A 15,746-nucleotide genomic window follows, 5' to 3' on the forward strand; every position below is an offset into this window, starting at 1 on the left:
CTGGGTCTATTTCCCATTGGTCTCAGAAATGACATAATTGCTACACTTTTATCATTACCCAGTGAGCACCTATGGCTAAGCCACGGCAGTGGAGTAGCGTCACCCACGTCATAGAACCACAAACCAGTTTATAGGGCGGGTTACATTCACACAGAAGAAAGAACATAGAACACACAGAGAGAGAAAGAAACATCCATGCCCTGAGCGGGATTCGAACCCGCAACCACAGCAACAGGAATATATCCAATGGACAGAAGAAAGTATCCAGAGAAAAATTTTTGTTCCCAAATGTTAGCATTTTATAAACTTTAAAATTCTCCTTCAAAAAGAAAAGGGGAACCAGATGAACCACCAGATATGTCAACTGTGATTAAGCAAAGTTGAATAAAAATACATGATTGCAAAAAAATAAAAAAGTAATTGAAAACATACAGAATTCCATGAAAATATACAGAATTCCTTATTTAACATTAGGAAGTTTTCTTTTAAACTAAAAGTATTCCCTCTTGAATTAAAGATTAAACCTAAAAAATTTTAAATTAGGTAAAAAAAGTAAAAAAAAAAGAAAAGAAAAAAGGCAGTTATTAATGTAACAACCAAAAAAATTTTTTTTTTCTAAAATCATCACAGCTTCTGTTCGATTTGACATAAAAAAATAACTAAAACGGTTTTAGAAACAAAAAAGTTTCTAGGTTTATTGCAGATAAAAAACAGAAAACTGATCATTTAGTCAAAATAAACTTAAAATAGGCAGTCTGGTACTTTAAAACTTTGAATTGCAGTTCTGAATATTGAAACCATTTTTCTAATAAAAATGAAAGTGCACAATACCAAACTAAGAGTAATAAATACAGCAGGGAAATAAGAAATGTACAGTAAGTTATAAAAAATTTTTACACTTGCAAAAAATTAAGAGACATACTTCTTTAATAATGGCCGAAAGAGATCTCTTTCTTTCTAAAAGTGTCATATACCAATCAATAGATGCATGACCTTCGCAGCTAATATCTTCAATTTGTGATCCAATTGCTTTACTAGGTTTCGCCAGATTCCTCTTAATTCGACTATGGTACAAAAAAGACAATTTTGCAAGACCCAAAGCTGATGGTAGATTATTGTGCAAAACAAATGACTGAACTCTGGCCAAAACAATTTCTTCAGGTTCTTGAGAAAAATAGCTTTGAACTGAAAAAAAAAGAAGATATATATATTAATATTCAACTATAAATGAATAAAGTTCACAATTTTGAGACACATTATAAAAAATACCTACAATTTCATAACAAAATTAATAGAGTAGAGATATCAACTCTGACGGATTTGGGCCATTCTTGAGAAATTTAATTAACAAATGTTTGCGCGCTGTGAATGAATTAAACGCAACAAATAAAAATATTTTAATTCAAAGAAATATTAACAATAAAGAAAAGAAATCTATGAAGAATCGAGACATAAATGACAGTTATAAATTTTTGTTCAAGTTTTAAAATTGAGCCAAATTATTATTTTATTATTTTTGCATAAGAAAAGAGATCTTATTCATAATTTTTTGTTTAAATTTTAGAGAAAAGCTTTCAAGTTGTTTATCAATTAATATTTCTTTAAAAAAAATTTATGCTTAGAGATTGTCTTTTAGCATGCCTTTAATTATTTCTTTTTAACTACTTTAAAAACTGTTGAGGATCAAATTCAGTTATTACATAATAAGATAAATTTTAAAGGTGTTATGTGAGTGCTTCTTCAAAATTCAAACTGTGCTTTTCTTTTTTTTTTTTTAGGTAGAACTTTCGATATCAAACAGTCTCTCTGATTTTAATTATTGAAGTTACAGAAATAGCAAAAAAATTTTTAAACACCATTAATACAACCAACACAATAGATAGGAAAAAAATAAACCTTCCAAAGGAGATGATCAAATTAGAATTATACAATAATGCATGGGTACAAAATAGTGATTAAAAATTCATATAAAAACAATTTCTAAATATCAAACATTCTCTTACTTATTATAATGTTAGTTCAGTTAAAGTTCAGAAATACCAACAAAATTTTAAACACTGTTGTACTACCAACAGAACAGACAGGAAAAATATGTACAACCACCCAAGGAGATAAAATTAAAATTATACAATAATGGGTGGACGGCACAAAATAGTGATTAAAAAATTATATTAAAGCAGTGAAAGCTACATACTATTGCTAAATATTAAACATTCTCTTATTTTAATGATCCGGTGTTGAAGTTACAGAAATACTAGCAATAAAATTTTGCTACACCATTCTACAATCAACGGAATAGGAAAAATATAAATGACAAGGAAATGATAAAACTAAAATTATATGCATTGGTACACGGTATATTAATGCATTGGTACACGGGTTACCATGATTAAATTCAATATTTAAATCACCTGATTTTTAAAATCCCATTACTTAAACAAAATAATTTTCTTTTTTTAAAAAAATATTAATTTACAAAGCATAAAACATCGTTTGCTTAATGTAATTAATGATGAACATTCTCAATTTTAAGAGAGTGTGAAGGTTTTCAAGCCAGGTTAGGCCACAATAAAGTTATTATTTTTTTAAATTATTTTTTTTTACTAAATATGGCGAATTACCAACAAGGAAATTAACAAAAGAAAATTTTCTTCTGCTATTAGAGGTAAAAATTTGGTTGATAATGTTTGGTTGGTTGGTCCTAGTGATCAGCGAAAATTCGGGAGATTTTTATTTTCTATTTCAGAAGGTGGAAAATGAAGCATGAAATTCAGAATCTCTTGCTCATGCAGCAGAGTTTCACACGAGAGTGCAAGAATTCTTGCACTCTCATGCAAATCTGCAAGTAATTCATGGAACATGTAAATTGATCAGCGTTTTCATATGCTAAAGACCTAAGTTATGCAGAAATGGATTGTGGTTGAATGAATTGGAAAAACTAAGCTTTTGCATAATTCTATGGCAAAAATCAACATGACAAAGAAAAAAAAATCTCATTTTGGAAAATTCAGCACCTTTTAAAAACACCCAATTAAAAAGAAGCGTCTTTAAGTTCTTTTAAAAACGAAAATCAAAAATAATCACTTTTTAAAATTGCACATACCCTAGGCAATTGTGGCAAGTAAACTAAAAGACATACATTTATAATAACCTTCAAATTGTGCAACAAAAAATAAGCACTATATATTTAGCATGCTTAATTAAGCTAAGTAATAAATGTATGATATAATAAATTTAAAATTGGAATTAAAATGTGTATTAAGATGTAATTGCAATTGAAATTTTTAAAACAAAAAAATTCTTTGCGAGAAAAAGAAATTTAATAAGGGCAAAAGAGATAAATACATTTGGTTCAGAAAAATAATCCATACATTTCTAAAATTTGACAGGAAATAAGAAATTAACAGTAAGAAAGATCTCACCTTTTCTGTCTGCAACAGTCAATTTACCCAAAGCCAATTCTGTCCATTGGAAGAAAGGATTTCCCCAAGGATCGTTAGACAATTGAAGAACTGCATTTTTTATAGTTTCTGCCTTATTTACAATAGTTGAAAACTTTTGGTGGTAGTTCCCAAATACATGTAGCAAATCATTCTGCTTTGTGCAATTTGCCCAGTTTGAGGATAACATGAACAACAGCGTTTCTCTGAAAAATAATTTATATACACAATTACATAGGCACAAAAAAAAGGATAAAGAAATTACAAATTTCAACAAACGAATTAATCTTTGTATAATTTCATTTCAACTCATATATCTGTCCAATATAAAAAGAGACTCTCAAACAGGAGTCATAAGATAGTAAATTATGAAGCCTGTCAACTCTCAATTAAACCCATCTGTCAGTCATGCATTTAGGAAGCCTACCAACGAAATGTAACAAACTAAACATTTCAGTTTGACAAAGTTAGGTTGACATCTTTATGCCTCCAAATAACAAAGACAGCAGTTGTACACAACCACTATGGAAACAAGATAATTTTTTGTACTTATGAAATTCTTTGTAAGCTCTACTTTTCCCAAATGAGCTAACAAGTTTCCCTTTAATAAACTAAAAAACTTTTCCTTTCAGCTGTAATAGAATGTTTCTATTGCTACCAAAGTACATACTTGCTCTCAGGAGCTTATCTCAAGCAAAATGGGGAGTAAAAGTTGAGCTAAGTTTCTCCACATAAATTAGAATATTAATTAAATGAAGTTAATTAAATACAGTGCTGTATTGCACATCAAATTAGTTCAAATATAATTCTTTCCTGTCTATATCTTTTACTTAGCTTAGATTTATTATTTTATTGTAATCGTGACATATTTTTGTTTTGTGTACCTGGAAACTTCAATGCATAATTATTAGTTTGTTTATGTTCTATATGGCTTCATGCCTGTCTTAGTAAGAAAAAGACTAAGTAAGAAACAAGTGAAAGAATCGAAATCATGCAAGAGTATAGAATGTGTCACTTAAGAGAATTGATGGGCTTGGCTCACTCGTCGTTGTTAATTTACGTCGCACTAGAGCTGCACATTGGGCTATTGGCGACGGTCTGGGAAACATCCCGGAGGATGATCCGAAGACATGCCATCACAATTTTGATCCTCTGCAGAGGGGATGGCACCCCCGCTTCGGTAGTCCGACGACCTGCGCGCGAAGTCGAGCACTTTACGGTAGCACAGTTTAACGAGGACCAATACCGCACACCCTCGGTCCCTACGCAGACTGATCCAAGTGGTTACCCACCCGCACACTGACCGTAGTCAGTGATGCTTGACTTCGGTGATCTGCTGGGAACCGTGTCTTAACGATCAGTCCACTGCGGGACTTGGCTCACTCGAAATAGAATGGAAAGAATAGAGGCTAACATAAACAAATGCCATGTTTTAACAACCAACCAGAATCGAATTATCCACACTTAGTCACTTGTAGGCATCCCATTCAATTCATTTTGTCTTTTAAATGCATTCTGAAAAATTCCCAAGCATAAAATATTCTTAAAATATAATTTTAAAAGGAATGGAATAGAATGCCTTGTAAATTTTTAAATCAAGAATTATATCAAACAGTTTAGGAAAGATATATGTAAATACACACCTTAGCAGTGACAGAAATTCCATCTTGGAATTTCGGGAATTCTTTGTCACCAGCAACCATGATTTTATTATCTGCACAACTTCAACAGAAGATGCATCTGACTCATCAACTGGCACGTAAGCAGATTCCTGTAAATAAAATGTAGATAATATTAATGAATAATAAAATTAAGTATTTCATGTTTATTCATTTTTTTTATACTCTAGTTAAACTCAAAATAATAAGTTTTGAGAAATAAATAATACTTAGGAAATTTTAATTTGAGAGTTATCTATGATTATATATATACACAAAACTTTTTTATTCAATGAATATCAGTGCAACTCAGAATATTTTTTGAAGACAAAGCAAACTTAGCAAGTTGAGAGTTAAAAAGAGGTGGCTACAGTAACTTAAAAAAAAAAAAAAAATTTACTGATTTAAGTTAGTCAGCCACTTAATAGGATCAACCAGTTCTTATTAAATGGCTGACTTGCTTTTTTTAAAATGAGGCCTTTATTGATTTTAAAATTTTTATCAGTCAATATTTGTATTTAATTTATTGATATCTATTCATTAAAAAATATAGTAAAAAGTTTATTATGATGCATAAGGTGTCTAATAACACGGTTGCCACACAAAAAAAATGAACAAAGTAGTTGCTTTTAGTAGCCTAAAGCATGAAAATAGTTGCCTAAATAAGAACAAATTTTTTTTCTCAATATGACTAAAATTTTATTAAATGACCCAATTGTTATATACCACGAACCCTTTAGTCAAGTTATGTGGCAAATATGATAATTTTTATATAAACGTTAGTGTTCTAGCACTAAATTTGTGAATTAAAAAAAAAATTAGTATATTTACAGAAAATAAAATACTTTTACATTAAAAAAAAAAAAAAAAAAAAAAAAAACATTTTTTTTTTCTAAATATTTTCTGTTTTATCAATAATTGATTTAGCACACACACACACACATATATATATATATATATATTGTGAAAAGTTGTTACTTAAATTGGAATTTTGCACATTGCAGTATCACATTAAAAATATTTTGCATTAAAATCATGCAGAATTTCGTAGCAATAACCGTTGTAAAGGCGATCGAGAAACAAAATAAACTTACAATGGAATCTGAGCAATTGAGAGCATTAAAAAGTGATTACTCAAATTTGAAATTTTCAAAAAATTAAACTTTTTTTATGGGAAAAAAAAATCATTGTGTTTAGAATCCCGCAGGTTGCTAAACTAAGTTATGTTAAAAAACATCGCTAGCAGTACCGAAAAGTCTTCTGTTCCCAAGGTTCGCCAAGTGGGCCCACTCTGAAAAAATGTGCCCGGGTTTTATTGGGCGGGCCCACCTTGAAAAAACCCACTTGGAACAATAAGTGGGCTTTTTCAACAAAAGAAATTTTTTTTGTCAAATAGAGTTGCATGATTTATATGATTAAGTTTCTAATATTAGTAAAGTAAAAGAAACTCGAATCTTCATATAATTTTATAGTAGGTACTATTGAAAACTTCACGTGGGTTTTATTAAAAAGTAATATTTTAATGATATTAAATCAAATAAAAATGTAAATAATATACTCTGAAAAGATCAATTTTTCAAATATAGTTGCATGCTTTATATATTAATAAACAGGTTATTATTATTAATTCATATGTTTAAAAAAATTAAAAAGAAACAATTCTTTTCTTTTTTTACCAAGTGATACATTAACAAATTTAAACAGTTTTATTTTCTGGCTTTAAAAAAAAAAAAAGCTAAAACTTTTGATAAGAGAACTTTTAAAAATTATTTATCTAAAAATGAAATCATTTTCCTAGGGTTAATTATTTGAAAACAAATGGGACAAGTAACTGATACTCTTTATAATTATACGTAGTTTTAATTTCACTTTCTATTAACCTAATTATAAAAACATGTAAGACCATTAAATATTTATTTCAGTTTTTTATTTAACTCAAGTCAGATGAAATTTTAGTTCTTACTGATTATAAATATTTACAGATTATAATTTTATAATAGGTAATATCCATATGTTTAATAAATATAGTAAATAAATGTGTGTGAAAACAAAAAGATTAATAAACTTGTTCCTTTTATATTACTGCATTTATATTTTACAATTCCTAATTTAAAAAATTATGAAGCGTAATGTACTTAAAAATAAAGAAGATTCAAATATGTATTAGTGATAATGCGTTATTTAAACTTAATATAAAATACATATAACTAGAGTTCCCCAAGTGGGCCGACTTTGAAAAAACCCACTTCGCGTTTTTTCTTAATTTGGTTCAAAAAGAAGTATTTATTAATACTATCATTGGACACATCGTTGAAGTTAACAAATATTTTAGAAATGTACATCAAGCACATGGATGGGCAAATGAAATAAACTGCTTGATGACCCAATGATACTAGGTGGAATTCATATTGTGAGCACGTAAAAACTTTTGCCAATAATTACCATAAATATGAAGAGATTGCTCTTGAACATCAAAATGAATCTAATAATAATATGTCAAAAATATTAAATAATGTTGGGCTTTACCAAAAAACTATCAATTGGGAAAAGCAGATATCAATTGTTTCTTAAGCTTTAAAAAAGCTTCAATCAGAAAACATTTCAATTTCAGAAGTTGTTGAAATATGAAATAACTTACTATCGTGTGATGAATTAGAACTGCATAAACATTTTGTAAAAAGATTCAATTAGGCTGTTCAGCCACATCATTTATTAGCATATGCATCCTGGATCCCGAAACAAGGGGACAATTTTTAAATGATGAGCAAGACCTATTAGCAGAAAACTGTCTTTCTAAGCATCATCCAGAATTTCTGCCATGTGTCATGGCACTAAAAATGTCCGATCCTGAATACTTTCCAAAATCAATGATGCTTGACACTGTTATTCAATAATTTTCATCGAAAAATAGTGGAAAATTATGGCAAAAAAAATAAATAAAATTCCTAGCTTCCACAAAATTTCTGTCATTTCTTTTTTCTTTGCACTCAGCACCCTCTGTCTCTATCGAAAGACACTTTTCAACTTGCGGTTTGGTGCAGAGTAAACTTCGAAATAGATAAAGCTACAAAACTAATAAAAGTGTATCACCATCTAAGAGAGAAATGTAGACACTCTGAATCTGTTGTATGATAATAATATAGGAAAAAAATGGACCTTTTTTTTAAAGTTAACTCTTAACATCTGCTGACAATTTTTAACTATTTGGAGAAAGTTTATCACAATTAAAAAAACAGTTAAAAATTAAAATATTACTTATAAGATTTTTTAAATATTACTTTTAAATTTAATTTGAATACAATTTATTTTGTTTCTTTGAATCATGTTTAAAAATATTGAAAGCAAACAAAAAAAAAAATTCTATTAAGTGATACATTAAACAAATTTAAAGTTTTATTTTCTGATTTTAAAAAAATAAGCTATAACTTTTTATATATGTTTTTTTATAATTTTAAGACTAATTTGTCTTTTGAAACTATAAAGTTAAAATGTATCTAAAAATGTACATATATTTATCTAAATATTTGAAAAAAGGGACAAGTAACTGATACTCTTTATAATTATACGTAATTTTAATTTCACTTTCTATTAATCGTATTATAAAAACATGGATGATCATTAAATATTTATTCCAGATTATTTTTTTTACAGGTAAAAGTCAGATGAAATTTTAGTGTTTACTTACACAACTCTATTTAATAAATAAAAATATTTTCACAGTAAAATTTATGAGCACTAGATGAAAAAACCCAATTTTCCCTGGGTTTTTTCAAACCCTGCCTGTTCCTGAAAAATAGTTTTTTTAAAGCCTTTTCAGGTAAAAAACTTGCACCAGAACGAAAATAGTTGCAAATAGTAGCATTTTAGTCTTCTGTGGCAACCCGGTAATATTAATTATAGCAAAATCAAAATGTAAAATTATATAGGGTCAGGTGGGGGAAAGTGGTGGTAAAATCAAGGTTTTTTTGAAAAAAGCCTTATAACAGTAAGTTTTAAGCACTAGATATCAGGTTTTAAGTAGATATTATATACATTAGACTTATATAGGTTAGAAATATTGTGCGTATATAAAATTTTGCCAAGAAAATTTCTTGTAGATTTAATTTAAAATAGGCATGTTTTGATACCACCACTTTCCCCCATGGTGGGGTAAAGTGGGGGTACAATATGTTTTTATTTATTATTTCTTCAAAATTTAACTGTGAAATAAAGGAAACGCTATGAGATTTACATTCAAATCTATATTCAAAGTATCCAATTTACATAAAATTCCTTACATAGTTTTTATTATAATTACTGATTAAAAAAATAATGTCCACGACTGTCAAATCTTGGTTCATCTAAAATGCGAATAATGCTGCTAACTTCCACATTATCTTCATCTTCTAATTCTGGGAAAATAAAATAATTTCCCAATTTAGATTTAGTAAGATATTTAACATGATATAGATCACCATTTTTCTCAACAACTTGCCCGATAAATGAGCACATCATATTTCTTTTGGAATTGTATTTTACCTCAAGCCATGAACCTTGATTGATTTTCCTGGTATCGAGAGGGGTAGTAGGACTGGAGACTTTTTTTATTTTTTTATCAGACCTTTTTTGGTCTTTTCGTTTAGGAACCTGGCCTAAATTGCATTTTTTCTTTCTGTCTTCTTCTTCCATTGCTAATCTTTTCAAAACATTCTCTTAAGTTAAAATTTCCCCAGATTTGCTTTGCACCCTTTTTCTTTTTTTTCTTAGAGTTATCCATAGCTAGAACCGTGTTTGCAAATGGTGTAGGAGATACTGTCAACAGAATTGCCTCTTTCAAATCTTTCATAGGTGAATCTTGTAGTGCAGAAACTTTGGAAGACGCCGAGCTCTTATTTGTAGCTGCAACTGTTGGATTATTTTTTGTAGGAATTATACGATGTTGAATGGCATTTCTATTGAGAGGATAAAGGCCAGTCCCTCTAAATCCATTTACAGCATTTGTTGCCTTCATTTTTTCAAATAATTTCTTTAGAATAAATGGAAAAGTTGCTTTGGAAAAATTTTGCAACCTGCTCTCTCGATACCAAGTTTTTAATACGTCCCTCCACGAATTTTTCATTGGTGAAAAAACTCCAACATCTAGTGGTTGAAGTGCATGGCTGCTATTAGGTGGGAGGCATAGTAAAATAATACCATTATCCATGGCTAGCTTAATGGAATTATATGTTAGGTGACTTCCATGGCCATCATATATTAACAATACCGGCTTTTTAAAGTTTTTGACGAAATCAATAAAAAACTTCATCCACGTTTCAAACAAAAAATCCTGCATCCAACCAGACTCTGTGCACCCGTAAAGAGTTCCTTGTGGCCCTCCAGTCATCCAGGATTGATATAAGTTCTGACCTTTGTAGACAACAAAAGGAGGTAAATATTCACCAGCAGCAGATATGCAAAATAATACTGTATACATGGCCTTACCACAGTCGGCAGACTTTAAGTAAGCTGTTCGACTTTCCTTCTGGACAAAAATCTTGCTTGATCTGGGATCAGTAGACAACCCTGTTTCATCCAAATTGAAAATCCTTCCTGGCACCTTAAGCAAACCATTGCTAAGCAGTACATTTTCATATATGTTAAAGAAAGCATTTGCTGTTTCTTCGCACATGTCTTTAGCTCTGGCTTTCGTTAAAAGTTCTGGCTTTCTTTTCCCGATTTCTCCTTTCCATCTCTTTTCAAATCCTCTCACCCATTCGATTCCTGGCTTTCCATTAGGAAAGAGATTGCTGAGCTCCTTATTGCTTAGCAAGTATGTTTCAACAACATTAAGAATATATTTTCTGTCGAATGGAAATCCACATTTTAACAGAAATTTCACAGCTTCAACGATGCATTTCTCTTCTTCCTGACTAAGAAAAGGCGATCGGCCAGGTCCTTGATGTGATGGACTTTTAACAATCCACCTCCTTAAAGTTTGTTCAGGAATACCATTTTTCTTGGATGCAGAATAAATCGATGCTCCATTTTTAACTTCTGCTATAGCCATCTGAAGATCATTTTGTGTATACTTCGGACCACTAGTCTTTTTTATGTAGTTTCTAGGCATACTTAAGCTGGAAAAAAAAAATTACATGTCAGTGAACAGTCACACATTAAAATTATCTAAATTTAAAAATAAAAAAAAAAGAATTAAATTTATTCTAATGATCTTAAAAAATATTCTAAATCATGATTAAATATGTAAAAAATAACTTTTAATTTAATTGTATTATCATATTTAGATTAAAATTTATAAATAAAGCCTATTTTTTTAGAATAATACTTTTATTACAGCCCATTTTTAAAAATTAATCACATCTACAGTCTAAAATTGAATCATCATACAACATTGAGCTAAGCCTAACTATACCACCACTTTCCCCCACCTCAGAAAAAAAATCATAAAAAATTGAAATAATAAAATAATTCTTACCTTGATGCATGAATCTGTTTTTAAGAAGTTCTTCTACTGAAATGTATCAAAATATACTAATTTTTTCAAGTGAGAAAGGATCAAGAACAAAGTTTATCAATACCATGTGTTAAGAACAAACTGCACATATATGTAAACAAGAAGATAAACAATAGTAAACTGGTTGCCAGATTTACAAATCTTAATAGAAATATTTGTCACAAACTCCAATTATGTATTAATTGAAAAAAAAGTAAAAATATGTACATTTATTGTGAAAAAAGAGCATTTTTTAGATTACCACCACTTTCCCCCATCCCACCACTTTCCCCCACCTGACCCTATTATTGCAGCTGATGTATCAAAAAACAATCACTACCTATTCACAATGATTAGTAAGATATTTTCAAGTCCATGTTGCAGAAATTTGAATTTCTTAAAGTATGGTTTCCAGAAATATGAATAATTTTTGTTTCTATTAACATATACACATACCTACTATAATAAAATTTTATGGCAATATGGAGCTGTTTAGTATACTTATCCTAAAAAAATTACATAAAGAGAAAAGTTCAAAGTTTCCACAGTATTTAATAAGCAAAGTAGCTTTGACATAGAAAAAAATTATTTTGTTTTATTATTAATTTAATAAGATTTTTTTATCGTTATTAGTTTTACATGACTAACTGCCAACTTCTGTATTTTTTCTCCCTTTTGTAGCTTTGTGGTTTTACGTTTGATAAACACAGAAGAAAGCTATGCATATTTTCAAAACATTATTATGACACATGAATTAAGATTAGAGTTATCTATCAAAAGGCAACTTGTGATAGAATCAAGTTAACAAGTCTTATATACTAGTGAATTGGTATTTTAATATTTAAAGTGGTAGTTACACCACATTACTCCCCCTCTAGAATTTTATCTGTGATAAGATTGGATGAACAAATAACACTAGTTGATTTATGCTTTTTTTTTTATTTATTTCATTTTGCTTATTATATTTTTTCTTCCTTTTCTGTTTATAGCATTTCGCTCATTTTCCCCCCATCATTTTTTGTTTATAGAATTTCACTCATTATTTTTTTTCTTCTTTTCAATACTGTTTTATTGTCCTGAAGACTTTATTTACTTGACTATATTCTTTTCTTTGAGCAGTATATTTTTAAGCAAATCAACTGTTTAATGTGGACCATCCATCAATGTTGGCAAGTTCATATCACGTTCACAGGTGACCATCGAGGGGAATGTTTTAATTGACCATGTCAACCTTCATCGATCAAAGGGTACCTCCAGATAGAATCAAGTTAACATGTCTTATATACTAGTGAATTGGTATTTTAATACTTATAGTGGTAGTTATACCACAATATTCAGAGGAGTAGAATATGTCTAACAGCATGAACGAGGTATTAAGCGAAAATTCAGGCAGCCATGAGGACATTTTTTGGTCTAAAAAAATTTCTACAAAATGTTTCCTTAAAAAATGCATCTCTTTTAAAAACTTTTTCTTGTTAAAAAAAAGAAGCATATTAATTTGTGTATTCTTTAGTTTGAATTCTTTAAGTTTAATTTGATAAATTACTATTTCAATATATTTTGACTTCTATAATTTTATAATACATATACTTGTTTATTCAAGAAGTGTGTAAAATCAAAGGAGTTTTTTTCTATTATAAGCTTTCTTTTCCAAAACTAATTTAAAAAAGTTATTGTACACAAAAAAAACCCAAAAATTTTTGGGGAAATTTTGGTCCAAAAAAGATAGGGAATATCAGGTTGTGAAAACTTTTCCCACTGTTCTTTACAAGTGCATGAATATTTCCAATTAATCTTTACTCAAATACATTCTCCGAACTATTTAAAAAAAAAATAATTGCTTAAATGAGTCATTTCTTTAAATCAAACAATTCAAGTAAATTACTATTAATATTTACAGGGTTCATACAGAGATCAGCGGAAGAAATCCAAGAAGTATCCAAGGAGTTCAAAATTTAAAAACTTTGTGTAAAAGATAACTAGACAGTATTTTTTTTTTTTTTTAAATTAAAAAGCAGTTATTATAAAGAACTTGCAAAAACGTTTATTTTGCATAAGATATTTTTGTCTAGCCCTTTGTTATCACTTTCACACATAAATACATTTTCCAGTTTCAAATATTTGATTAAATCTTGTTTAAAGTACATAGTACAGATGTTAAAGATTAACATAAAAACCTACCAATCTTATATTTTTAAATTTGAATCTAAGAAAATCTATGACATTTTATACAAAAAAAAAAAAAAAAAGAAAAAAAAATCACAGTAAATCATTAAGTTAGCTTGTAACATGTAAAATTTAAATTATTTGCTGTTATTTCTTTCTTCTAACTCTTGCAATTCATTCCCCCCCCCTTTTTTTTCCTTTTAAAGTTCTTTTTAAACTATTAGATTTTGACAGCTAAGTCATATCATTTCGTTTCCCTGCTTGGACAGCAAATTCATCAGCCGACTTAGTAAGTTCATCTATGCAACGCAATAATCTAAGGAGTTCCTAAGGACTAAATTGGAAATTTAAGTAATTCCAAGTACTCCTTGGAGACTTTTTTATTTCCAAGGAGTTTCTAAGGAGTATAAGGAGCCTGTACGAACCCTGTATTTAGTACAGCTATCAGAATAAATTTCCTAGTAACATGCTATCTTATTATATTATAATAGTTTTAGTATGTCTACATTTTAGTCTAAACAGCTCAGCATAAATCGAAAGAATAGTTTCGAATTTTGATCTTATCCGTACTAAAGTGAAAAATGAACTTGAGGCTGGAGGGCTTTGAAAATCCTTTTTAATTATTCAATATTTTCTACATTACGATAAGGGTTTTTGACAGTAATTGTCTAAACAAAGAGTTTTTAATGTCAAAATAATTCAAGAACATAATTAATTCATCACTTGTAATTTTATATGTATGTTTATTTATAAATATTTCTCATTCATAATAGCTAATAATTATCCTTACATGAAAATTTTGGGTTTTTGGCACTTAACAGTTATTACGAAGATTTATATGGAATTATGGGATAATTAAAATCAAAATATAGATTAATAACAACTTATAATTATTATCAAGAATACTAACTTACTAGTTAGAAGATATTTCAAATAATAATAATTAGTAATAGTATTGATAATTTAAGCTGTTATCTTTACATATATAATTCTTATATTAATGACATATTATATGAATCAATAGCAATTATATGAAATATTGTGTATGATTTACATAGTTATGCAGGTAGACTTATAATAAAATGTCCTCAATGTCAAATGAGAAACTTGATCCTTTGATATCAAAAATCCAATTTTGTTGCAAAGTGCTCAAGTTGAAACAGGTTTATTAACTGGAAGAAGCTTTCTGACTCATGAGAAAAATTTCAAGCTAAACTAGTATGACAGTTGTTAATTTTGAACCATCAACGCATTTTATTTTCCTAATAAAGAATTGCAAAAATTGTTGAAACAAAAAAAGTAATAAGCAATATCTGAGGGACATTTCCATATCTTTAGCAGTTTGTATCGACTACAATCACCTAAACCAAAAGGTTTAAAAAAAAAAAAATGAAGAGGTTCACACAGATTACAAATTAAATAAGTTGACTATCCTATTTTTAAAAAATAATTTAAAATGAGATTTTACGATATAGTTTAGATAATAAAATCTTTAATGCAAATTTGTAATAAATGGCTATTTTGAATTTTAAGTAACAAGAATAACCATGTTCTAATTCCAGAAAACTTTATCAAGTTTTTCAAGAAATATGTGTCATTCAACAAAATCTGTTATTAAATCTTTGTCATTCAACAAAAAAAAAAAATCTTCAATACAAAATAGAAATCTCATAAGTAAAAGTAAATCAATGTCTGTCCAACATAATACACATAACAATAAAAAACAAGTCCGGAAACTCAGCAATGGGAAAATTTCTGTAGCATGATCTACACTAAAATAAATGTAAAATTTTGGCAACTTCAGGGCAGTGGGGTGCAAGAAACTATAAAAAAATACTATAGAAGGGTAACAACTCAACACTGCCACACAGACAAAGCTCAAAATTTTTTCCTTAAATTTGTTCCTTCTGCACCCTAGCAATTGTAGTTGGCACAATAGATAATGAAAGGGAAATATCTCCATAGACCATTATTATTGTTTGGGTATCAATACAGAAATTATTATTTTCTGAT

General features: G+C 28.7%; 1 protein-coding gene across 3 annotated transcripts in view; it reads right to left on the minus strand.

Annotated features, from left to right (window-relative positions):
- Positions 1-15,746, minus strand: part of LOC107438052 (uncharacterized) — a 35,487-nt gene that overhangs the window by 18,436 nt on the left and 1,305 nt on the right. For all 3 annotated transcript variants that reach the window (XM_043039627.3, XM_043039626.2, XM_016050227.5), the window contains exons 2-4: positions 5,084-5,211; positions 3,423-3,646; positions 923-1,185 (exon numbers count right to left, since the gene is read on the minus strand). In XM_043039627.3, coding sequence (XP_042895561.2) covers positions 923-1,185; positions 3,423-3,646; positions 5,084-5,211 — 615 coding nt within the window. The remainder of the gene's footprint in view (positions 1-922; positions 1,186-3,422; positions 3,647-5,083; positions 5,212-15,746) is intronic.

The sequence above is a fragment of the Parasteatoda tepidariorum genome, chromosome 2 (genome assembly GCF_982258835.1).
Source record: "Parasteatoda tepidariorum strain Cologne lab strain chromosome 2, Ptep-v5.0, whole genome shotgun sequence".
Lineage (NCBI taxonomy): Eukaryota > Metazoa > Arthropoda > Arachnida > Araneae > Theridiidae > Parasteatoda > Parasteatoda tepidariorum.